Raw genomic sequence first — 18582 nt, forward strand, 5'->3', positions numbered from 1 at the left:
CGCTGGGGGCGAGGAAGCGGCGGTCTCCCTCCAGCCTCAGGAGGACCCAGCCCTGGCTTGTGAGCCTTCCCGCGGACTGCGCTCCTGAGGCCACCTCCAGCAGCCAGCGGTAGTGCTGCTCAGCTGGGCGCAATACTTTTGAAAACTCCAGCCAGGGAGTCGGTGAAGTGTCTGACTCTTTATTTCGGCTCAGGTCCTAATTTCAGGGTTGTGAGATGGAGCTCCCAGCCGGCCTCCACACAGGAGGAGCCTGTTTAAGATTCTCTCCCACTGACCCACCCCGCCTCTCACTTGCATGCTCTCTCTCTCTCTTTCTCTCTCAAAAACATAAATAAATTAAATAAATAAAAACTCCAGCAGGCTCCTTTCTGCAATTTGACAAAAGATTTAAAAGTGACATGGAAATGCAACAGCCGAGAGCCATCAAAGTACTCGTGAGGAAACAGGCGGGAGGGTGTGCGGCCCGGATGGAGGCTGGACTACATGCCTCCAGTAACTAAGATGGGGGTTATGGCCACAAGCCCAGACCCACAGACAGACCCAGGCCCATGGGGACGGGCGACACTAGGAGGCCGATGATATTGCAAGTCAGGGAAAAGACCTTTCCTCTAAGTTTCCAAATGGGTTTTCAATCAGCGGTGCTCAGATGATGGTTATCCAGAGACAGGAAAATTAAATCAAATCCTGACATTAAAAGCACACACAAGTCAGTATCAGTAGATTAAAGACCTAAGTGTGAGGCAAAAACATAAAACTTCTGGACACTATCTTCTAACAGAAGACACTATCTTCATGATTTTGAAGCAGGAAAGGAGTTCTTAAATTCATCCATGTTAAAAGAGTTGTAGTAGCAACATAAAAACCAGAAGAAGAGATTCTTAGCTCTTGTCTGAGAAAAGTAATAACACCTTAAGCAATAACAAACTCCCACAAATCCGTAAGAAACAGAAAAACAACCCAAAGCCACCAGCTACCGATACACACAAACCAAACCCAGAAGCGTGCTTTCAGGCTGGCCTCACCCATTGTCTGGGAACAGGGTCCACCGGGCTTTGAGGGGTCATGTTTCGAGAGTCTCTGGGCATCAGGCACTGTGTGGGTACTGGCGTGTACAAAGAAGAGATCCTCACCTCTGCCCTCAGGAGCCCACATTGTGAGGACCAAGACCAATGGGAAATGGAGGCCGAAGGGCAGGGCTCGGCCAGGAGGAGACGCTCTGGGCTTCACAGAGACGCAGCGAGGAGCCGCGCATCTCAGTGGTAGGAGGAAGAGTCAATCAAAGAAGGCTTCCCGGGGAGGGCGACCTTGCAGGCACCTTGAAGGACAGCCCGGTTTATACTGAGGATGAAGGGGGAGCCTCCGGGGAAAAGGACTCTGAGACCCAGGCGCTCAGGACAGCACCACATCCCCCGTGCCTTCCCAGGGGAAGCCCTGCTAAGGCGGCCGCCTTGTCGGGAGACATCCCGGGCCCCCGGCTCCTCAGTGGCGGATTTCGGCGTGATTCTTGGGCACCGCCACGTAGCGCAGTTTCTTGAGGAAAGGCGGCCTCTGCAGCATCTGTTCGTCCCACAGGTACTCCGGGGACAGCACCTTGGTGGGCTTGTGGTAGAGAAGGTACCTGTTCAGGTGGCTCTCGTCATGCCACACGGCCTCGATCCCATTGGCCTGATCGACCACCATCGCCTGGTGACAGGCCGAGGTCAGCCGGAGAACCTCGGCCACTGATCCCCCAAAAAAGCCTCCTGCGTAGTAGAAGTCACCCTCGTCTCTGGGAATGTAGGCCTGGGACTGCGGCCGGCGCTCGTAGGTGAAGGACTCGCGGGCCGCCCTGAAGAAGCCGGGGTGCAGGGTGCTGAAGAGGGGGGACAGGATCTCCACGCCCACCTGGTCGCTGAACTTCATGTCCACGTCCATGCACACCAGGTAGTCCACCTCGCGGAGGAAGCGCTGCTGCGAGAAATTGCTGATCATCTCCATGCGGTGCATGGACACCTCCTGCCAGCGCGCATAATTCCGGACCTTGAGGACCACCAGCTGCCTCCCTTCGGCGAGGGGCACGTTGGGCACATCGGCTGGCCGGTCAGTGAAGATGTAGTAGGTGACCCTGTGTCCCACCATGAAGTACCTCTCCGCCGTCTGCAGGAACAGCTCCAGGAAGACCACGTACCTAAGAGCAACAACAGCACCGCAGAAAGAGATGGTGGGCATCACACAGACCAAACAGCCACCGAAGAACAGGCGAGCGTGAGCAGCTTATGGCACCACAGCCGCACCTCAAGGGCACCCTGCTCAGTGAAATCAGCCGGTGGCGCTGTTCAGGCACTTCCTGATCGCACTTGCACGGGCATCTAGAATGGGCAGATTCATAGAAACACGCAGCAGGAGGCGGGTGCCAGAGGCTGGGGGCGGGGACACAGGGAGCCAGAGTGTAAGGGTACAGAGCTTCATTCTTCCCAGAGGAAAATGCTTGTGAAGGTGGGCGGCCCACGGAGGCACAACCATGCGAATCGTGTGTCAGCTGTAGAGTAAGAGGAGGCACGCAGGTCCTTTCCTATTGATCACGTAGCCTCAACCATAAGGTATTTTCTTAATCCATGAGATTGGCAAAAATTCAAAGGATGGGTAACATCTAATGACCAGTCTCTCCCGACTAAGGACCCACCAATGGCTTCTCCTTAAAAAAGAAAATGAGAATCGGGCGCCTGGGTGGCTTAGTGGTTTAAGCCTCTGCCTTCGGCTCAGGTCATGATCTCAGGGTCCTGGGATCGAGCCCCACATCGGGCTCTCTGCTCGGCGGGGAGCCTGCTTCCCCCCCTCTCTCTGCCTGCCTCTCTGCCTACTTGTGATCTCTCTCTGTCTATCAAATAAATAAATAAAAATCTTAAAAAAAATAAAAAAGAAAATGCGAATCAAGATCCTACAGTGGTCTACCAGACCACACAAGGTCTGCCCCTGACCTCGGCTCCTTCCCCACTCGCCTCCCTCTTGCTATCGGGGCAGGCGTGTCTTGCGCCTGGCACAGGGCCGGGCCTGCTTCTCTGAGCCCTGGCACTTCCTGCTCCCTCCGGCTGTCCTGCAGTGCTCACCCCTGCCGCACCTTGCACCCTCTGACTGGTGCCCGGAGCCGTCCGTGCCCCACAGCTCCTCCTGCTGGCAGCAGCACAGGTGCAAGCCGACGGGAAAACGCAGCGGGCTGTGCACCGGACCCGTACATTTTTCCAGGTGGAAATCAGAACTCAATAAAAAGGAGCGAAGAAGTCCACAAAGAAATGTGCAAACAAACCTCTCTCCACCCCTGACCCAGCCTGACCTGTCTTAGAGCCCAAATGACCATGGAGCATATTTTATATTTGTGTTTTACTGCCTTATCCCTAGAGTCCACACACAGGAAGTTTGCAGGAAAGACCTTTGTAACAGATGAGAAAGTGGCTACTTCGCTGTGTGGTTGAGGGCAAGGGAAGGCAGGTATTCTCGTATGCCACTAATGAAAATACCAATTTTTATAATCCTTTCAGAGGGCATACGAGAAAATATATCAACACTTTAAAGATTTATTTATTGAGAAAGAGTTTGTGGGGGTGGGGAGGAGCAGACTCCCCGCTGAGCACAGAGCCCAACGTGGGGCTTGATCCCACAACGTTAGGTCATGACCCGAGCCAAAATCGAGAGGTGGACGCCCTACTGACTGAGAGCCACCAATATACCAAAGCTTTAAATGTGCCCATTCTCCCCCAGATTCACTTCCAGGACTCCTCTCCACAGATCGGCTCATATGTCAGAACAAAGACCCAAGTATAAAGGTTTACAGGCGACTCACATCACAAAATTCTGTGGCACATGCGGAGTGGTCAGAACCTCCCTAGATGGTGGATGGGGATATAAAATAGTACAACCAATATGCGAAAATATTGGGAATGTTTTACCATACTATACATGATTTTGACCTAGGACTGAGCAATTCCACTCCTGGATGTTCGATCAAGGAAAACTATAATGTACGTCCACAAAAGATCTGTCCGACTATCCATATTTATTCATAATGTCCAAAACCTGGAAACGGGGTGTCGGGCAAAAGAAAAATGGGTTAACCAACTACAGTACACCCACGTGATGGATGGAGTGCTGCGCAACAAAACAGAGCTGCTGATTCATGCAAAACTGCGGTAAACCCCCAAGGGATGATTCTGAGTGAGGAAAGACAACACTGAACAGTATGTACTTTACAATTCCATCTTAAAGAGTGGGGAAAAAAGTCAAAACACTCATGCGGGGGAGGTAGGAGAGGGAGGCATTGGCTGGGAAGGGGCCCGAGGGAACTTTATGAGGGCTGGTGGGAATGGCGTATGAGTAGAAAGGATTCTGGTTACACAACTATATGCATTTGCCAAAACTCAGCAAACCTTTGTGTATACAATTTACCTGGAAAGAAGGAAAGCCATCAACGCATCTCGAGTTCTAGTTGATGATCACTGCTGATGTCCCAGATTTACCTTCCGTGTATATCACAAGCAGTAAGAACTGACAGGTGGACAGAAGGGTGACAGGTGGGCAGATGAGCGATCATGCCAGCATAATAAAATGTTCCTCGCAAAGCTTACAGATTTATGGGAAACCATGAAAAGAAAGAGTGTATGCAATATGGGAATCCCAAAAGGAGAAAAGAACGAGAAAGGGACAGAAAATACATTTAAAGCAATAATGGCTGAAAACTTCCCAAATGAGCCAGGGACATCCAGATTCATGAGGCTCAAAGGACCCCAAAAAATCTGAACCTGAAAGGAATTAGAGAGAGATACATTAGAATTAAATTGCCAGAAGTCAAAGACAAGGAGGGCGCCTGGCTGGCTCAGTTGGAAGGCCGTGAGGCTCTTGATCTTGGGGTCGTGAATTCGAGCCCCACATTGGGTATAGCCATTACTAAAAAAATGAATAAACTTTAAAAAGTCAAAGACAAGGAGAAACATGTCAAAGTAGCAAGAGAAAAATAAAGTCACCATGTATAAGGTAACCCTTCTCTGAAGACTACGGGAAGCTTTCTCAACAAAACACTGCAGGCCAGGCGAGAGTGAGAAGACGTATTCAGAATACTGGGGCACCTGGGTGGCTCAGTCGGTTGGGTGTCGAAATGACTCTTGATTTCAACTCAGGTCGTGATCTCAGGGCTGTGGGATCAAGCCCCTCGTCAGGAGCCTGCTTAAGATTCTCTCCCTCTGCCCCCCCTTCCCACTCCCATGCTCTCTCCTTCTCCAAAAAACAAAAACAAAAGTAAAAATATTGACAGAATCCTACCCCAGCAAAGCTGCTTTTCAGAAACAGAGAGATAAAGCCTTTCCCCAAAAAAGCTGAGGGGGTCCATCAGCCCCAGCCACGCCTTACAAGAAATGTCCCAGGGCATCCCACTCTTCCAGCAGAAAGAAACCGGTTCCAGTGACTTCCTATGAGCCTACTGATGCATGTAGACAACTCATTGGTAACGGTAAGCGTCAATCAAAGTAAGACGCCCTAGTGTCACAGCAGTGCATACGTCACTTGCAACTCTTCCTCGAAAGTTAAAAAAAAAAAAAAAAAAAACCATAAAAACAAATCGTAACCACAATAATTTTTTCACGGAAACACCATATTTAAAAATGCACAAATTGCAGCATCAATCACCAAACATGCGAGGGGCAGAGGATGAAAACCAGAGCTTACGGAGGCTATTGAAGTCAGGTTGTTATCAGCTGGTTATTGGGAGAAGATATTTTATGTAACCCGACAACCACAGCAGGAAAGCCGGTCACAGACGCCCAAAAGATTATGGTGAGGGCGTCAAAGCTAAAGAGAAACGAGCAACGAAGGTCCACAGGTAGAAAACCGTGAGCAAACCGGTGAAAGTAAGTCTTTCCCTCTCGATAATTACTTTAGACGTTTCTAAATGTAAAAGGATTCTGCAATTAAGAGACACTGAGTGGTAAATGGATATATATATATATATATATATATATATATATATATATATTTTTTTTTTTTTTTCCCCAAAGATCCAACGATATTCTGCCTGGAAGAGACTTACTCTAGCTTTAGACACACAGAGCAAGAGCAAAAAAAACCAAAAAAGCTGTTTCAAGCCAACAGTGTCTCCAAAACGGGGGTAGCTATCCTGACATCAAAGTGGGCTTCGAACTAAAAATGATCAAACAAGACAAAGAATGTTATGATCTGATGATAAAGTGCTCGATCCCGGACGAAGAAATGACAACTGTAAACTCTTATGCACCCGACATGGGCGCACCCAAACCCATAAGGCAAATACTCACAAAACTAGAAGAGAAATAAGCAGCAATACCGCATTGATTGGGGACTTTAGTAACCCTACTCCCAAGCATGGACACATCATCCAGACAGAGACGCAGTGAGGAAACAGCGTCTTTGAACAATGCTGCAGACCCAGCGGACCTCCCGCACACACACAGAATGTTCTATCCAACAGCAGCAGAACACACGTTCTTCTCAAGGGCGCATGGGACACTTTCTGGGTAGACCATATGTTGGGCCACGAAACAGATGTTAGCAAACTCAAGAAGTTGAAATCAGACCAAAGAAAATGTTCAAATGGCCAGGAGGTCCATGAAAATGCTCAACGTCACTCATCCCCAGAGAAATCCAGTTCAAAACCACAACAAGATGTCACCTCACACCTGTTGAAAGGCGAGTGTCTGCAAGACGGGAGATAACACGTGTTGGTGAGCACGTGGGAGAAAGGGAACCCGCGTGCTCCGTTGGGAGGGAAGGCAAACCTGTGTGGCCACCGTGGGAGGCAGGAGGGAAGCTCCTCCACAGTTACAGAGAGAAGGGCCCTGGGGCGTCCGGGGGCTCAGTTGGTTCTGAGTTGGACTCTTGGTTTGGGCTCAGGTCCTGCTCTCAGGGTGGTGAGACTGAGCCTGCATCGGGGTGTCCGTCGGGCCCTGTGCTGAGCCAGGATCCTGCTTGGGTTTCTCGTTAGCTCTGACTCTCCTCTGCTCACAATCTTTGTCTCTCTCAAATAAATAAAATCTTTTTTTAAAAAAAGATTTTATTTATTTATGTGACAGATGGAGATCACAAGTAGGCAGAGAGACAGAGAGAGAGAGGAGGAAGCAGGCTTGATCCCAGGACCCCAGGATCATGACCTGAGCTGAAGGCTTAACCCACTGAGCCACCCAGGTGCCCCAAATAAAATCTTTAAAAAAAAAAAAAAAAGAACTACCAGAGGATCCAACAATCCCACTTCTAGAGGCATAGAGGTAGGTGACAGAGACAGGGATCGGGACAGAAGATCAAAGCCGTATCTCCAAGCGACGACTTCTCTCCCACGTGTGCTGTGTCATCGCTTACCAGAGCCAAGACACGGAAGGTACCGAAGTGCCCATCAGCAGCTGACCGGACACACAAGGCGTGTGCGCATGACATGCGTCACTCCACCACGATAAAGAAAACAGCCCTGCCAAGTGCAGCAACAGGCTTGAAACCTGAGGCCACGAGGCTCTATAACATGGGTCAGACAGACGGACGAACACCGTACAACCTCACCCGCATGCGGAACCTAAGAAAACCTGACCCACGGCAACAGAGAACAGGCGAGCGGCTAACCAGAGGCAGGACAGCAGGACTGGGAAGTGGTGGAGGGGCTGCACTGTAGAATCTTCCAGACAGAAGGCGGGTGGGACGCCTGGGTGGCTCAGCTGGTTAAGCAGACAGAAGGCGGGTAAGTTCTAGGAACGAGACACGCAGCGGCGACGGCAGCTAACGTGCTGTGCCCACGCCCGTCAAATCACCGTGCCGTTGGCTCACTCTGCACCTGCTCGAAGTGACGTGTCCGTTATAGGCCAATGACACTCTAGGGAGAGTGTCATTGGCCTATAACGTCGGGGTGTCGGCGGCCGGACGTGCACACGCTCCCGGGACACTTCCTGCCACTCGGCCGCACGGTTAGGTGTCTCGTGCCGCGGTGTTGTTTGTCACAGCGCCGCGTGGGCCTCTGCAAAGCAGCCGGAGCCGGGCAGGGCACCCGGGCTGGAGAGCGGGCTGCCCACCAAAGGAATGAGGATGGTCCCCCGGCGTCCGAGGGCAAAGGCGCCCGAGCAGCGGCGCGTGAGGGTGAAGATGTGCTTCGTGAGACACGAGGCGGTTTGCAGAGCAAACCAGCCATCCTGAAGCCCTGCCTGCAGCCTGGAGGGCTTGGATCCAGCTCGGCCCCCGCCCCCCCCCCGGTAAACCCGCTGAGGCCAACTAGGAGACGAAGCCTCGGGTGGCGTGTCTGGGACGGGGTTGGGGCGACAGAGCAGCTGCTGAGGGGCTGGGGGGGTTCGGCTCCCGGCCCGGCGGCTGGCCCCCGCGGGCGGTCAGTGGAGGCTACCAGCCCTCAAAGGCCGGCGCTCTGAGCTCTGGGGCGGGTGACTCTCGGGTGTGCGGCTGCTAATTCGAGCAGGGGTGTGCCTAGAGGCCCCTGCAAGTCCCACGGAGTTCACCTGCACCCCAAGCCACCCCTGCCTTCCTGCCCCCCAAGAGCATCTCATCCTGGAAAAGAGCGACACCTGGTGACACGCGCCTCTCTTCAGCACGGCTGCCCAGACCTTCCTTACTTTTTGATGGCGAACACGGTCAGCCCGATGGTGGTGTTTCTGAACTGCGCATCCAGCACGGTAGAGTCGAAGACCCCGTCCCAGACGATGGGAGCAAACCAGGGGGTCATGACCAGCACGTCCGCCCTCCTGGGGGAAGAGAGCCGCACGGGTTAGAGCCGGGCGTGGACAAGCGTGGCGGAAGGGAAGGGTTTGTCCAGAGGGTCACCGTGTGGGAGCAGCAGAACGAGAAGCAACAGGACCCCAACCTGCAGCCCTGCGCCGTGACACTCCCGCCCCTCACTGCCCTTGCTTGGAGTGTGTCCTGTGCACCCGCCGGGGGCCGGGTCCCACGGGACACTCCTGCTGGGAGGCTGCCACCCTGATTCTGGGGAGGAGCTGCATCTCCGTGAGGCAAGAACTAAGCCCCTTTCCCAGCAGACGGCAGAGTTTACATCCTGGAGGAGGTTTTAAGTCTGGGGGTGCCGAGTGCTTCAAACCCAGCGTGTTCCCCTACAGCCCATCTCTCTCCAGAGCGGTCACGTGTCACGTGCTCGTGGCCTCACGGGGCTGGTGGCTCCAGAATGTCCGGGAGAGGCGGGTGCCGCTTCCAGAAGGGCAGCGTGTGTCTCCAGCTCTCCCGGCGGGGAGGAACCGCGGCGGGGCTGGATCCCGCCTGCCTCTCCCCAGCTGCGGGGCCTCGGCGTGTACCTTCACCTCTCTGAGCCTCAGTTTCCCTGCTTGTACGGCGAGGGCTGACCAGGGAGGCCTCTGGGTGACCTTCCTGTCTGAGGCCCCCGTGACGGGCTGCCGCGCTGTCTTGGGCAGAACAAGCAGGGGCCGTGGGCGCCGGCTCCGGAGGCCTGGCTGTGGGGACTGGCCCGGAACTGTGGTCCCTGTGACACCGGCAGCCTCGGAAAGACCTCAGGGCCCAGCCTGCGCAGGCCCCTGTCCCCCGTCCCCATGAAGAAATAAGAGGACACGCATGGCTCCCGGGACCAAGGACGAGAGGAGCCTTCCCTGGCCCCGGACCCAGGATCCATGAACCCGGCCCCCGTGAGACAGTGCGAGGAGGGAAGGAAAGGCCAGGAGAGGCCGCGGCCCCGGAGAGGAGCCAGGGACCTGCGAGCCCGCGGCGGCGGTGACGGGAACCGAGGGCCGGGCCACGGCAGGGACTCGCTCACTTACGTGGGATTGAGGACCTGGGCCTTGGGGTAAGCCAGCCTGCGGAGAAATTGTGCGTCAGGGACAAGGGACGGGCGCACCGAGACACTGCGCGGAGCCCGTCAGTCTGTGCCCGCAGCTGCAGGGTGCCGGCCTCCCCGTCCAGCTGGCCTGCTCGGGGGCAGCCGGCATCCAGCCCCAGGCCCCCACCCCCTCCTGCGGGCCTGCCTCCCTGCTCCCTCCCCCTTCCTCCCCTGTTCACTCCCAGACCCCCACGGCGCTGCCCACCCAGCCATAAGGATGCTGCAGGCTTCCCAGGGATACAGGGATGAAGCTAAAGCCCCAGCAAAGGGAGGGGCCGCCCCTCACGGTCTGTGAGGGCTGCTGAGGCTCTAGACCCCCGCACCTCCTCCTCTCCCTGGGCGCTCTAAGTTCTCACACGGGTCCGCCTCATTGCGGCTGAAGTCCCGGGTCCTGCTCTTACCTGCGGGCTGGGAGCATGAGGGCCGGCCCGGCCCACCCCATCCACCCCTACACTGCTGGCATCTCCCTCACCGCCCCACCCAACACCCACCCACTGGCAGCCTCCTTGGTCCCCCAGACCCCGATGACCACAGCCTCCAGTTTTCCCCTGAGCTGAGTCCCCCACAAGTGCCACACCTGAGCTGGGGCGGCCACAAGGCCTGAGGTCAAGAAGAGACTCCCGTGACTCCCACCGTCGAACGTCTCCCCTTGTTTTGCTTTGACCCTCATTCTCCTGCTCTGCCCGGGTCCCCTGTCCTTCCTTCCCTGTGAACCAGCCTTGGGAGGGGCTGACGGGTGACGGAGGGGACAGAGGCTCCTGCTCCCTTACTTGGAAAGAGACACAGAAACAGCTGAAAGAAGTGTCCCCCTACCTGGGTACCTCAGGGACTCTGCAGGTGTCCCGGTGGCAGTCGCTTTCGCTGAGAGAAGAAAACAGTACTCAGAGCCCAGGGCCAGGTCCCGGGAGAAACGCTGCCGAGCCAGACGGGCAGGACTCCTGCAGGGGCCCCCACGCGTGGCCCCTGCAGAGGAAAGCTCCCGTGTGAGGCAAAGCTTAGGCCGTGTGGCCAGGCGAGAAGAGTAGGCATCCGCCACAGGACAGAGGGACCCTGGACACGCTGGCCTTGTCTGGGAGCTGGGGCGCAGCTCCGCCCAAGGGGCCTTCCCACCGGAGGGGGACAGCAGCCCGGGGAGAGCCCCTCTCTGCAGGGAGGCGGTGCGGAGACCAGAGGGTAGAAGCTGGGGTGCCCGGGGGGCCCCTGGAATCCCCAGGAACCTGGCAACAACCCCCAGGACCTCCCGACCCTGGGAGCCCCGCTCCCCGCCCCTCACCTGGATGGCTTCGGCTGTGGGACCCCAGGGTGGTCATCCTGGCTGCGGAGAGGAAAGGCGTCAGCTCACGAACAGCAGCGACCGCGAACACCGTTCCTTAAGGGGGGGCACCCCGGGCGAAGGGGAGGAGCACACCCCTGCCCCAATCCCTGCGGACCCCAGCCAGCCCTGGGAAGGGTGGCGGGCGGAAGGCTGAGGGAGGCGCATCTCAGCGAGTAGAGAGGAGGGACGGAGAGGGGCCATCCCTTAGCGGCGGCTCTCCCTCGGGGGGCCTGCTGCAGAGAGCCGTTGTGGCAGCTCGGCCCCAAGAGCCCCCCGTCCATCCATCCTGCCTTCCTCAGACAGAGGGGGAAGAGCTGGGGTGGGGACTTGGCTTCCTCGCGCTGCGGGCTGGGAGCACCAGCCAGGAGAAATCAGCTCCGGAGAGGACAGCGGGGCCTCCCCTGCCTGGGCCCTTGTGGGGTCAGAGGGTGCCCCATCCCCGGTTGGCCTCACTGACGCAGCTGGAGGGAGGCCGGAACCAGCGCGCAGTCCCTCCCGGATTCCCGTGCATCCGCTGGGCCGCGAGTTAACTCCGTGACCGCGACCGCTCCCACGGAGCCCCGCCCTGTCCTTTGTCACGGTTTGAGAAAACACGGTGGAGGGAGGAGCTCGGAGTCACTCTGGGAACCGAGGGCCTCTTTGGCTATAATTACCTCGAGTTTGATACATACGTGTATTTCTACTTCGGTTCTAGATCTTTCTAGAAGGAACCACCCTGACTCCAAAGACTCCGCCATTACCTTTGAGATGCTCCTCTCTGCCCCCATCCGGGAATCAGCCTGAAAACATTGCTGGGGACAAACAAAGGCGAGAAGCTGAGTCTTCTCCGGGCCGGGCACAGACCGGGCTGAGACTTGCACACACGTACTCTGAGCCTTTCGGCCTCTGGCTCCTGAGGGAATGGACGTGGGGCCCAAGCAGAGCCCTGCTGACCTCCCCCCCGCCCTGCCAGGCGACCGGGCCATTATAACCCTATCCTATCACCACAGTCACCCATAGCTTGGACGGGGACCCCGGCATCAGATTCACCTAGATGCGACCCCAGGCCCCGCACAGCCCTGAGCAGTGAGGAGGGCCTGGGTAGAAACCTCTCTTGCGAACCAGCCCCCGGGGGCTCTGCAGGCGCTCTGAACTCAGAGCCCCACCTCCTCCGTTTTCTAACAAGTCACATAGAGGGCGGAAGCCGAAGGGCAGGTCACCAGCTCTGTGGCTCACCAGCTGAGCGACAGGGCAGGGAGGAAACCTGGGGACGCAGCGGGGGTGTGCCATGTAGCACTCGTAACCCCAGTCTTGGCGTGACTCGCTCTCCTGCCCTCCCCTCCTCTGCCCTGGCTTCCCCCATCCAAGCACAGCTGGTTCCTCCTCCAAGAAGTTTCTGTGCGTCCCTGTGAAGGGGCCTCCCCCTGCACTGTGGGTGGGATTTGGGTTAGGGTGCGAGGGCCTAACCTCGGCCCCTCCACATGGCCGCTTGGGGGGGCAGGGACAGGGCCTGAACCGCCTTGGGGTCCCAGGTACCCAGGCTGGAGCCCCACAGGAGTGGAGGGAGAGAACATGTGAGCAAGACAGGGGTGACCGCACGGAGGCAGCTGAGCTGATGATGGCAGCTGAAGACGCCGCACGGGGAGAACAGGGGGTCTCTATCCCCCGCGACCTTGCCCACCTCGTGACCTCATCTGCTTTCGGACAGCAGCACCCACCGGTGCGGACAGACCGATCGCTGGAGGTCCGCAGCCTCCTCAAACTCAAAGCGGGCAAAACAGAATTCCCGTCACGCCCTCTCCCCGACTGGACCCCCTGCAGGAACTACGTCCCCTGGTGACACCGCGCTCCAGCGGAACTGCAGAGGAAGGGGGGCTCCGATGGGCACAGACCAGACGGGAGAGGTCACGACCCCCCCCAGGAGCCTGGGGGCAGACCCCTGGGGAGTCAGAAAGGAGACCTGGCTCCCTCTGAGGCTCTGTCCGTGTGAGACTTTCTTCCTGCTGCCAAATTAGATGGTAATTTTCCCGTCGAAGAATTCTGTCCTAGGATTTATCCTGGTTTGTGTTAATTAAAAAGAAAAAAAAAAAAGACGTCGAAAGATTTTAAAATCACTCTTTGCATATTGAGGTCATCTTTTAAAAATGTAAGTCTTCATTTGAAGAAAGAGCTCTTATTGTGAGCTCTTGAAAAGTGCCCTAAAGTATGTTATTTATATCCAGAAGGAAATAATCAGATGAATCTTTTGGTTTCTAAACTTTTACCAGTCTAAAAAAATTAACAAGGCAATGCAGGGTATGTCAAAATGAGGGGAACAGAAGATAAAATGAAATGTAAACATGGAACAATGCAGAGGGAGAGGGAGCTGGACGACTAAGTCAAATGAACCCCTGCATCTAGGTCAAGAAGAGAGGCCAGACCCCTGACCCAGGGTCCCAACCCAGAGCCATCGGGCCACCGTTCTGGGCACCTGGCTGTCACATCCATTGTGAACAGCAAGGCCAGAGCGGGTGAGGGGTTCAGAGCTGGGTCACAGCAGGAAGCTGCAGGCCACAGGGACACGGGGCTCCAAATTCTTAAAGGCGCGACCCGGGAGGCACCACGGGCTCTCTGCGCTCCCCGGGGTCCTTATGTTATGGGAAGAACAGGTTCTCACAGTGAGAGGACGCGCTCCAAATCCGACTGCGGGACGGGCTGCTTCCCGAGGGCGCGCCTCTCCTGCTGCATGAAGCTCCAGGGGGACCCGGCTCACCTGCGGGACAGGCCGTGGAGCCAGTTCAGCCCCCGTGACCCCAGCACGACACAGGCAAGCCCCGAGTGGGGGCCAGGGCCCCCGGGAGGACAGCACGGCAGCTCAGGAGGTCCCCCTGCAGCTGGGCAGCCCCCACATAGTGGGCAGAGGCCCCCTGGAATGTCACGAGCCCCGTCTCTGTTCCACATGTAGCGGCTGCCCTTGTTGCTTAGGCCAGACTCGCTCTAGGAAGCCCCAGCAAGTCTCCAGCTCTGGCAGGTCAAGGGGTGTCTCCCGCCCTGGCCAGGAGATCGCTCACGTGACAACCTATCTCTGTCCACTCGCCCTGCCAGACCTGACGTTGTTCAGCACGGGGATCTGGCCACTTCCCGCCTTGGAACCTGGGTGTCACCGGAACCTCTGGGGCCTCGGTTTCTCGGGAGTAAAATGGGGACAATGATGCATGTCACCCTCTGGGTTGCCAGAGAAGGCACAAGAGTGTCCATCAGCGTTTTGCTCAGAGCCTCGCACAGAATGAAGGTCCGGCAGATGGAAGCTCCCTCGAACAGATAGATTCCTTTTCTTTTTTGGAGAGAACATAGGCGTTGTGGGGAGGGGCAGAGGGAGAGGGAGAGACGCTCAAGCAGACACCCCTACTGAGCGCGGATCCCAACATGAGGCTCGATCTCACGATCCCGAGGTCACGACCTGAGCCAAAACCAAGAGTCGGACCCATAACCGTTGGAGCCGCTCAGGCGCCCCAGTAACCGATTTCTTTACGGAAGTCATCAGTGACGACGTGTAGAGCTCTGAAGCTGAAGCCCGAAACGCGAGCGCCTGCTTATGGTCTGAACTCCACCTGTCAGCGTTCAGCATCTGCCGCAAATGGGGGCGGGGACAGTGTCACCTCGCGGGTAAGGACAGTGAACAGAAGAAGGATCCACCAGATCCTGTTTTTCTAAGGGGATGCAAGTTACTAAGTTTGATTTAAAACATAAAATTTACTGTTTCTTTTAAGCTAATAAAATGCGGTTTTAAAAAGAAAGTCTTGTCCGTCGTCCACAGGTGTACGTCAAGCGTCATGGGAGTTCCGTGCGCTGATGTTAGAAACGGGGGTTTCTAACAGGCTCTCCAGCTCGGCTGTCGAAGCCCTCCACACCCCTGGCTCCTACACGAGCCCGTAAGTCATCGGGGAGCCGAGCAGGGTGCCAGCTGCGAGCCGGTGCCCCGCCGAGTGGAGGGACCTGAGGTGCTGGTCACGCCTTCTCCAGGGTCATTGCTGTGGGCCAACCCTAGCTGGTTTCGGGAACTTCAGTCAAATACGCCATCATAAATCCCCACCTGGGAGCGCCTGGGTGGCTCAGCGGGTTAAAGCCTCTGCCTTCAGCTCAGGTCATGATCCCAGGGTCCTGGGATCGAGTCCTGCATCGGGCTCTCTGCTCAGCACGGAGCCTGCTTCTTCCTCCCTCTCTCTCTGCCTGCCTCTCTGCCTACTTGTGATCTCTGTCAAATAAATAAATAAAACCTTTAAAAAATTTATTTAAAAAAATTGATAAATCCCCAGCGGCCATTGGGGCCCCAGCCCCGCGCCCCCCTCCATCCCTGTTACCTGTAGAAGCCCAGGAGAGCGGCGAAGAGCAGGAGCCCGCACAGCCAGAGGTTGGCGCTCTTTCCCCAGGAGCCTGTGGAGGGAAAGCCTCAGTTACTCGGGGCTGGGTCACCTCAGTCACTTTGTTGAGGCCAAAACTGGGTCCTGGCCAGGGATGGGCTCAGGACGGCTCCAGCTGGAAGCCCTCCTCTTTGGGATTCCCAGGGAAGGGGGGGTCATCTCTCCTAGAGGCACTGAGCCTTGCCCTGCAGCCCCCCAGCCCCTGCCCCGGTGCCCCTCCTTGCTGACAAGCCCCCAGGGGATGGGTCCCCTCTTACTGCTTTATTCTAAAGAGGGAGAGTGAACAAGCAAGAGCACAGGGGCTGGGGGGAGGGGCAGAGGGAGAAGCAGACTGTCCGCTGAGCAGGGAGCCCGGTGCGTCTCCATCCCGGAACCCCAGGACCATGACCTGGGCTGAAGCCAGAGGCTCAACTGACAGCCAGCCAGGGGCCCCGGGGCCACTCTTTATGCTCCAAACGGTGGGGGTGAGGGGGAACGCAGCGTTAACTGACTGATGACAAGACACATGAGGTCGGACAGACAGGGTGCACCAACCCAGCAGCATCGAGGGCCTTCCAGACCCCACGGGCTCCTCCCAGGCCTGACGTGGTGGGAGTTCTCGCTAGAGTCCCACGTAGGACGCCCCGGCCAGAGAGCCCCCTGCAGCGAGACCCCTGCCGGAAAGACGCACGTCGGAGGGAAGCCACTGCATGCGTTGGTTAAATCTCAGCTGAGGGCAGTGGGTGTGGCAAGACCCTCGAGGGAGGAGTCTCCTCCTCCACGGCCCCCTACTGTTGGTCTCACAGCACCCAAGTCCCCGGTCCCAGCAGCCAGAGTCTCCTTGAGCACTAACGTGTCAGGGGTCCCAGGTCATGCGCTGAGAAATAAAACACTGTGACCACGGACGGCTGGGGGCAGCCCGGAAACCATCACCAAAGAATTCCACTCGGTCCAAGACAGATGTGTCTGTCTCCTCTGAACAGGAAAATGTGAAAACCCAGGGACGTATCCCAGTGGGGGATCTCAGAGACGTACGCACAAATAAGAGTAGGTTTCGTGGCCTTGGATGAGTCCAGGGTTTTAAAACTGTGACACCAAGGGGCGCCGGCTGGCTCTGTCGGTGGAGCGTGTGACTCCAGATCTTGGGGTCTTGGGTTCGAGCCCCACGAAGAGTGTGGAGATGACTTAAATAAATAAATAAATAAATGAGCTTTCAAAAAGAGAAAAATATAATACCCAAAGCAATACCCATAAGAGAAAAACGCATATGTGGGGCTGGATGAAAATGAACAAGCTCTGTGCTTTGAGTGACACAGTTAAGAAAATAAAAAGCCAAGCTGGGCCAGGAAAAAAACTATTGCCAAATCCCATATAGGGGAAATGAGGTATATCTCAAAACTCAATTCCATGAAAACACACTCCACCCCTCTACGGTACACATCTCATGGGTATGTAAGTTCTGACCACGCGCTTCACTGAAGACGATCTGCAGATGCCCTGAGCAGGTTTCACGGGAAGCATCCTGCGCCGGCAGGCACGAGGCACTGCACGTGCAGACCACAGTGACTTCCAACGACCTAACTCCTGGAATCAGACAGAGTGACCACACAGAACGCCGACGAAGATGTGGCCCAGCGAGTTCTCAGATGCTTGTGTGGGGACACACGCCGTGCAGCTGCTTTGAAGAACAGCCGGTCATTTCCCACGGTACAACCCAGTCGTTGCAGGAGAAACAAAACCGTGTCCACGCAGAGACGTGCACACACGTGTCCACCAGCAGCCTTATGGGTCAAAGCCCCAAACAGCAAACCACCCAGATGCCCACCACCTGAAGAGTGGGTCACCCAGTGGGTCACCCCCTTGAGATGCGACCACAGGACAGCCAAAGGAAGGGACTGGGGATACGCCCCCCCTCCGCGCAGAGGGATCGCAAGACAGGGCCGCCGAGAGACGGGGGGATGAAACGAGTAGTCACTGTCCAATTCCTTTTGCGTCAGATTCTAGAAAATAGAAACTAGTGAGCAGGGATGGAAAGCCAGCAGTTGCTTGGTACGGCAGGGGTGAGGCAGAGTTGGATGGATTGCGGAAGGGCAGGAGGGAGTGTCTGGGGGTCTGGTTATATCTTGATTTGGGTAATGACTTCATGTATGTACGCGAATGTTAAAATTTATCTAACGGCACACTTTATGCGTTGTTTGTTATAAGTCAATTAATCCCGGAGCTGGCAAAAAAAAAAAAAAAAAAAAAAAAAAAAAAAGCCACAGTGAGGTAGGATCTCTCACCACTGAAAGGCGACAACATGAAAGCCCTGTCCCGGGCTCTCTGGGGGCTCCTGGGATCATGGCCTGCCTGCACCGGGGGTAGCTCTAGCCTTCTCCAGGCAGGAACAGGGCATAGGGAGCAAGGTCAGCGGATGCCACCCCTGAGGAGCTGAACATTGGTTCTTGGGAACACAACAGCAAAATCTTACTCCTTAGTACTGCTCCTTTTAGGGACTTTATTTTTTTTTTAAGTAGGCTCTGCACCCAACATGACCCCAAGATCGAGAGTCCCGAGTTCCTCCCACCGAGCCAGGCGGGTGCCTCTCTCTCCTCAGGGGCAACTTAAATTCAATTTTGTCTTCCTCCTTACAGTGCCGTCGCCCAGGAAGGGTGAGGCTTGGAGACGCCGCGGGAGGGCGCGGAAGGAGGCCGGGCCGGTCTCCACAGGGAGGGACACCTGGCCGTGTTTGCCCAGAGCCAGACTCACTCCACATCTGACCCGGCGAACCCACTTGTGGGGCGCGACACTCCCGAGACCCCTGCCCGCGTGAGAAGCCACTGCTGCTCAGAACGGCTGTTTGCAGAGCGGAAGCCGGGAAGCGGCCGCTGTTCCTCGCGAGGGGCTGACTGAAGTCGCCAGCGGGCGGCCACCGAGGCGAGGCCGTGTGGCTCTAAGGAGGGGCGGGCGGCCTTGGCACAGGCGCGGTGGGGAGAATGCGAAGTCCAGAACAGCAGGAGCAGCACCAGCGCGCTGCCTCTTGGGTGTTATTCATGCTCACCTGGAAACCCCAGAGTGTGCACCGGCGTAGCCAGAAGCAGTTA

The 18582-nt window shown here is 56.3% G+C and overlaps 1 protein-coding gene across 8 annotated transcripts in view; it reads right to left on the reverse strand.

The window, feature by feature from the left end:
• Positions 1-365: 365 nt before the first annotated feature.
• Positions 366-18582, reverse strand: part of ABO (ABO, alpha 1-3-N-acetylgalactosaminyltransferase and alpha 1-3-galactosyltransferase) — a 34694-nt gene continuing 16477 nt past the window's right edge. For 4 of the 8 annotated variants that reach the window (XM_059141578.1, XM_059141574.1, XM_059141575.1 and 1 more), the window contains 7 exons: positions 15461-15533; positions 11882-13872; positions 11100-11137; positions 10640-10687; positions 9768-9803; positions 8601-8729; positions 366-2167 (listed from right to left, as the gene is read on the reverse strand). In XM_059141578.1, the coding sequence (XP_058997561.1) occupies positions 1480-2167; positions 8601-8729; positions 9768-9803; positions 10640-10687; positions 11100-11137; positions 11882-12106 (1164 nt within the window). In that variant the 5' untranslated portion in view covers positions 12107-13872; positions 15461-15533 and the 3' untranslated portion in view covers positions 366-1479. Of the gene's footprint in view, positions 2168-8600; positions 8730-9767; positions 9804-10639; positions 10688-11099; positions 11142-11881; positions 15338-15460; positions 15534-18582 lie in introns of those variants that run through there. The other 4 variants (XM_059141579.1, XM_059141580.1, XM_059141576.1 and 1 more) reach the window with 4 other exon arrangements.

Source organism: Mustela lutreola, chromosome 12, assembly GCF_030435805.1.
Source record: "Mustela lutreola isolate mMusLut2 chromosome 12, mMusLut2.pri, whole genome shotgun sequence".
Taxonomy (NCBI): Eukaryota; Metazoa; Chordata; class Mammalia; order Carnivora; family Mustelidae; genus Mustela; species Mustela lutreola.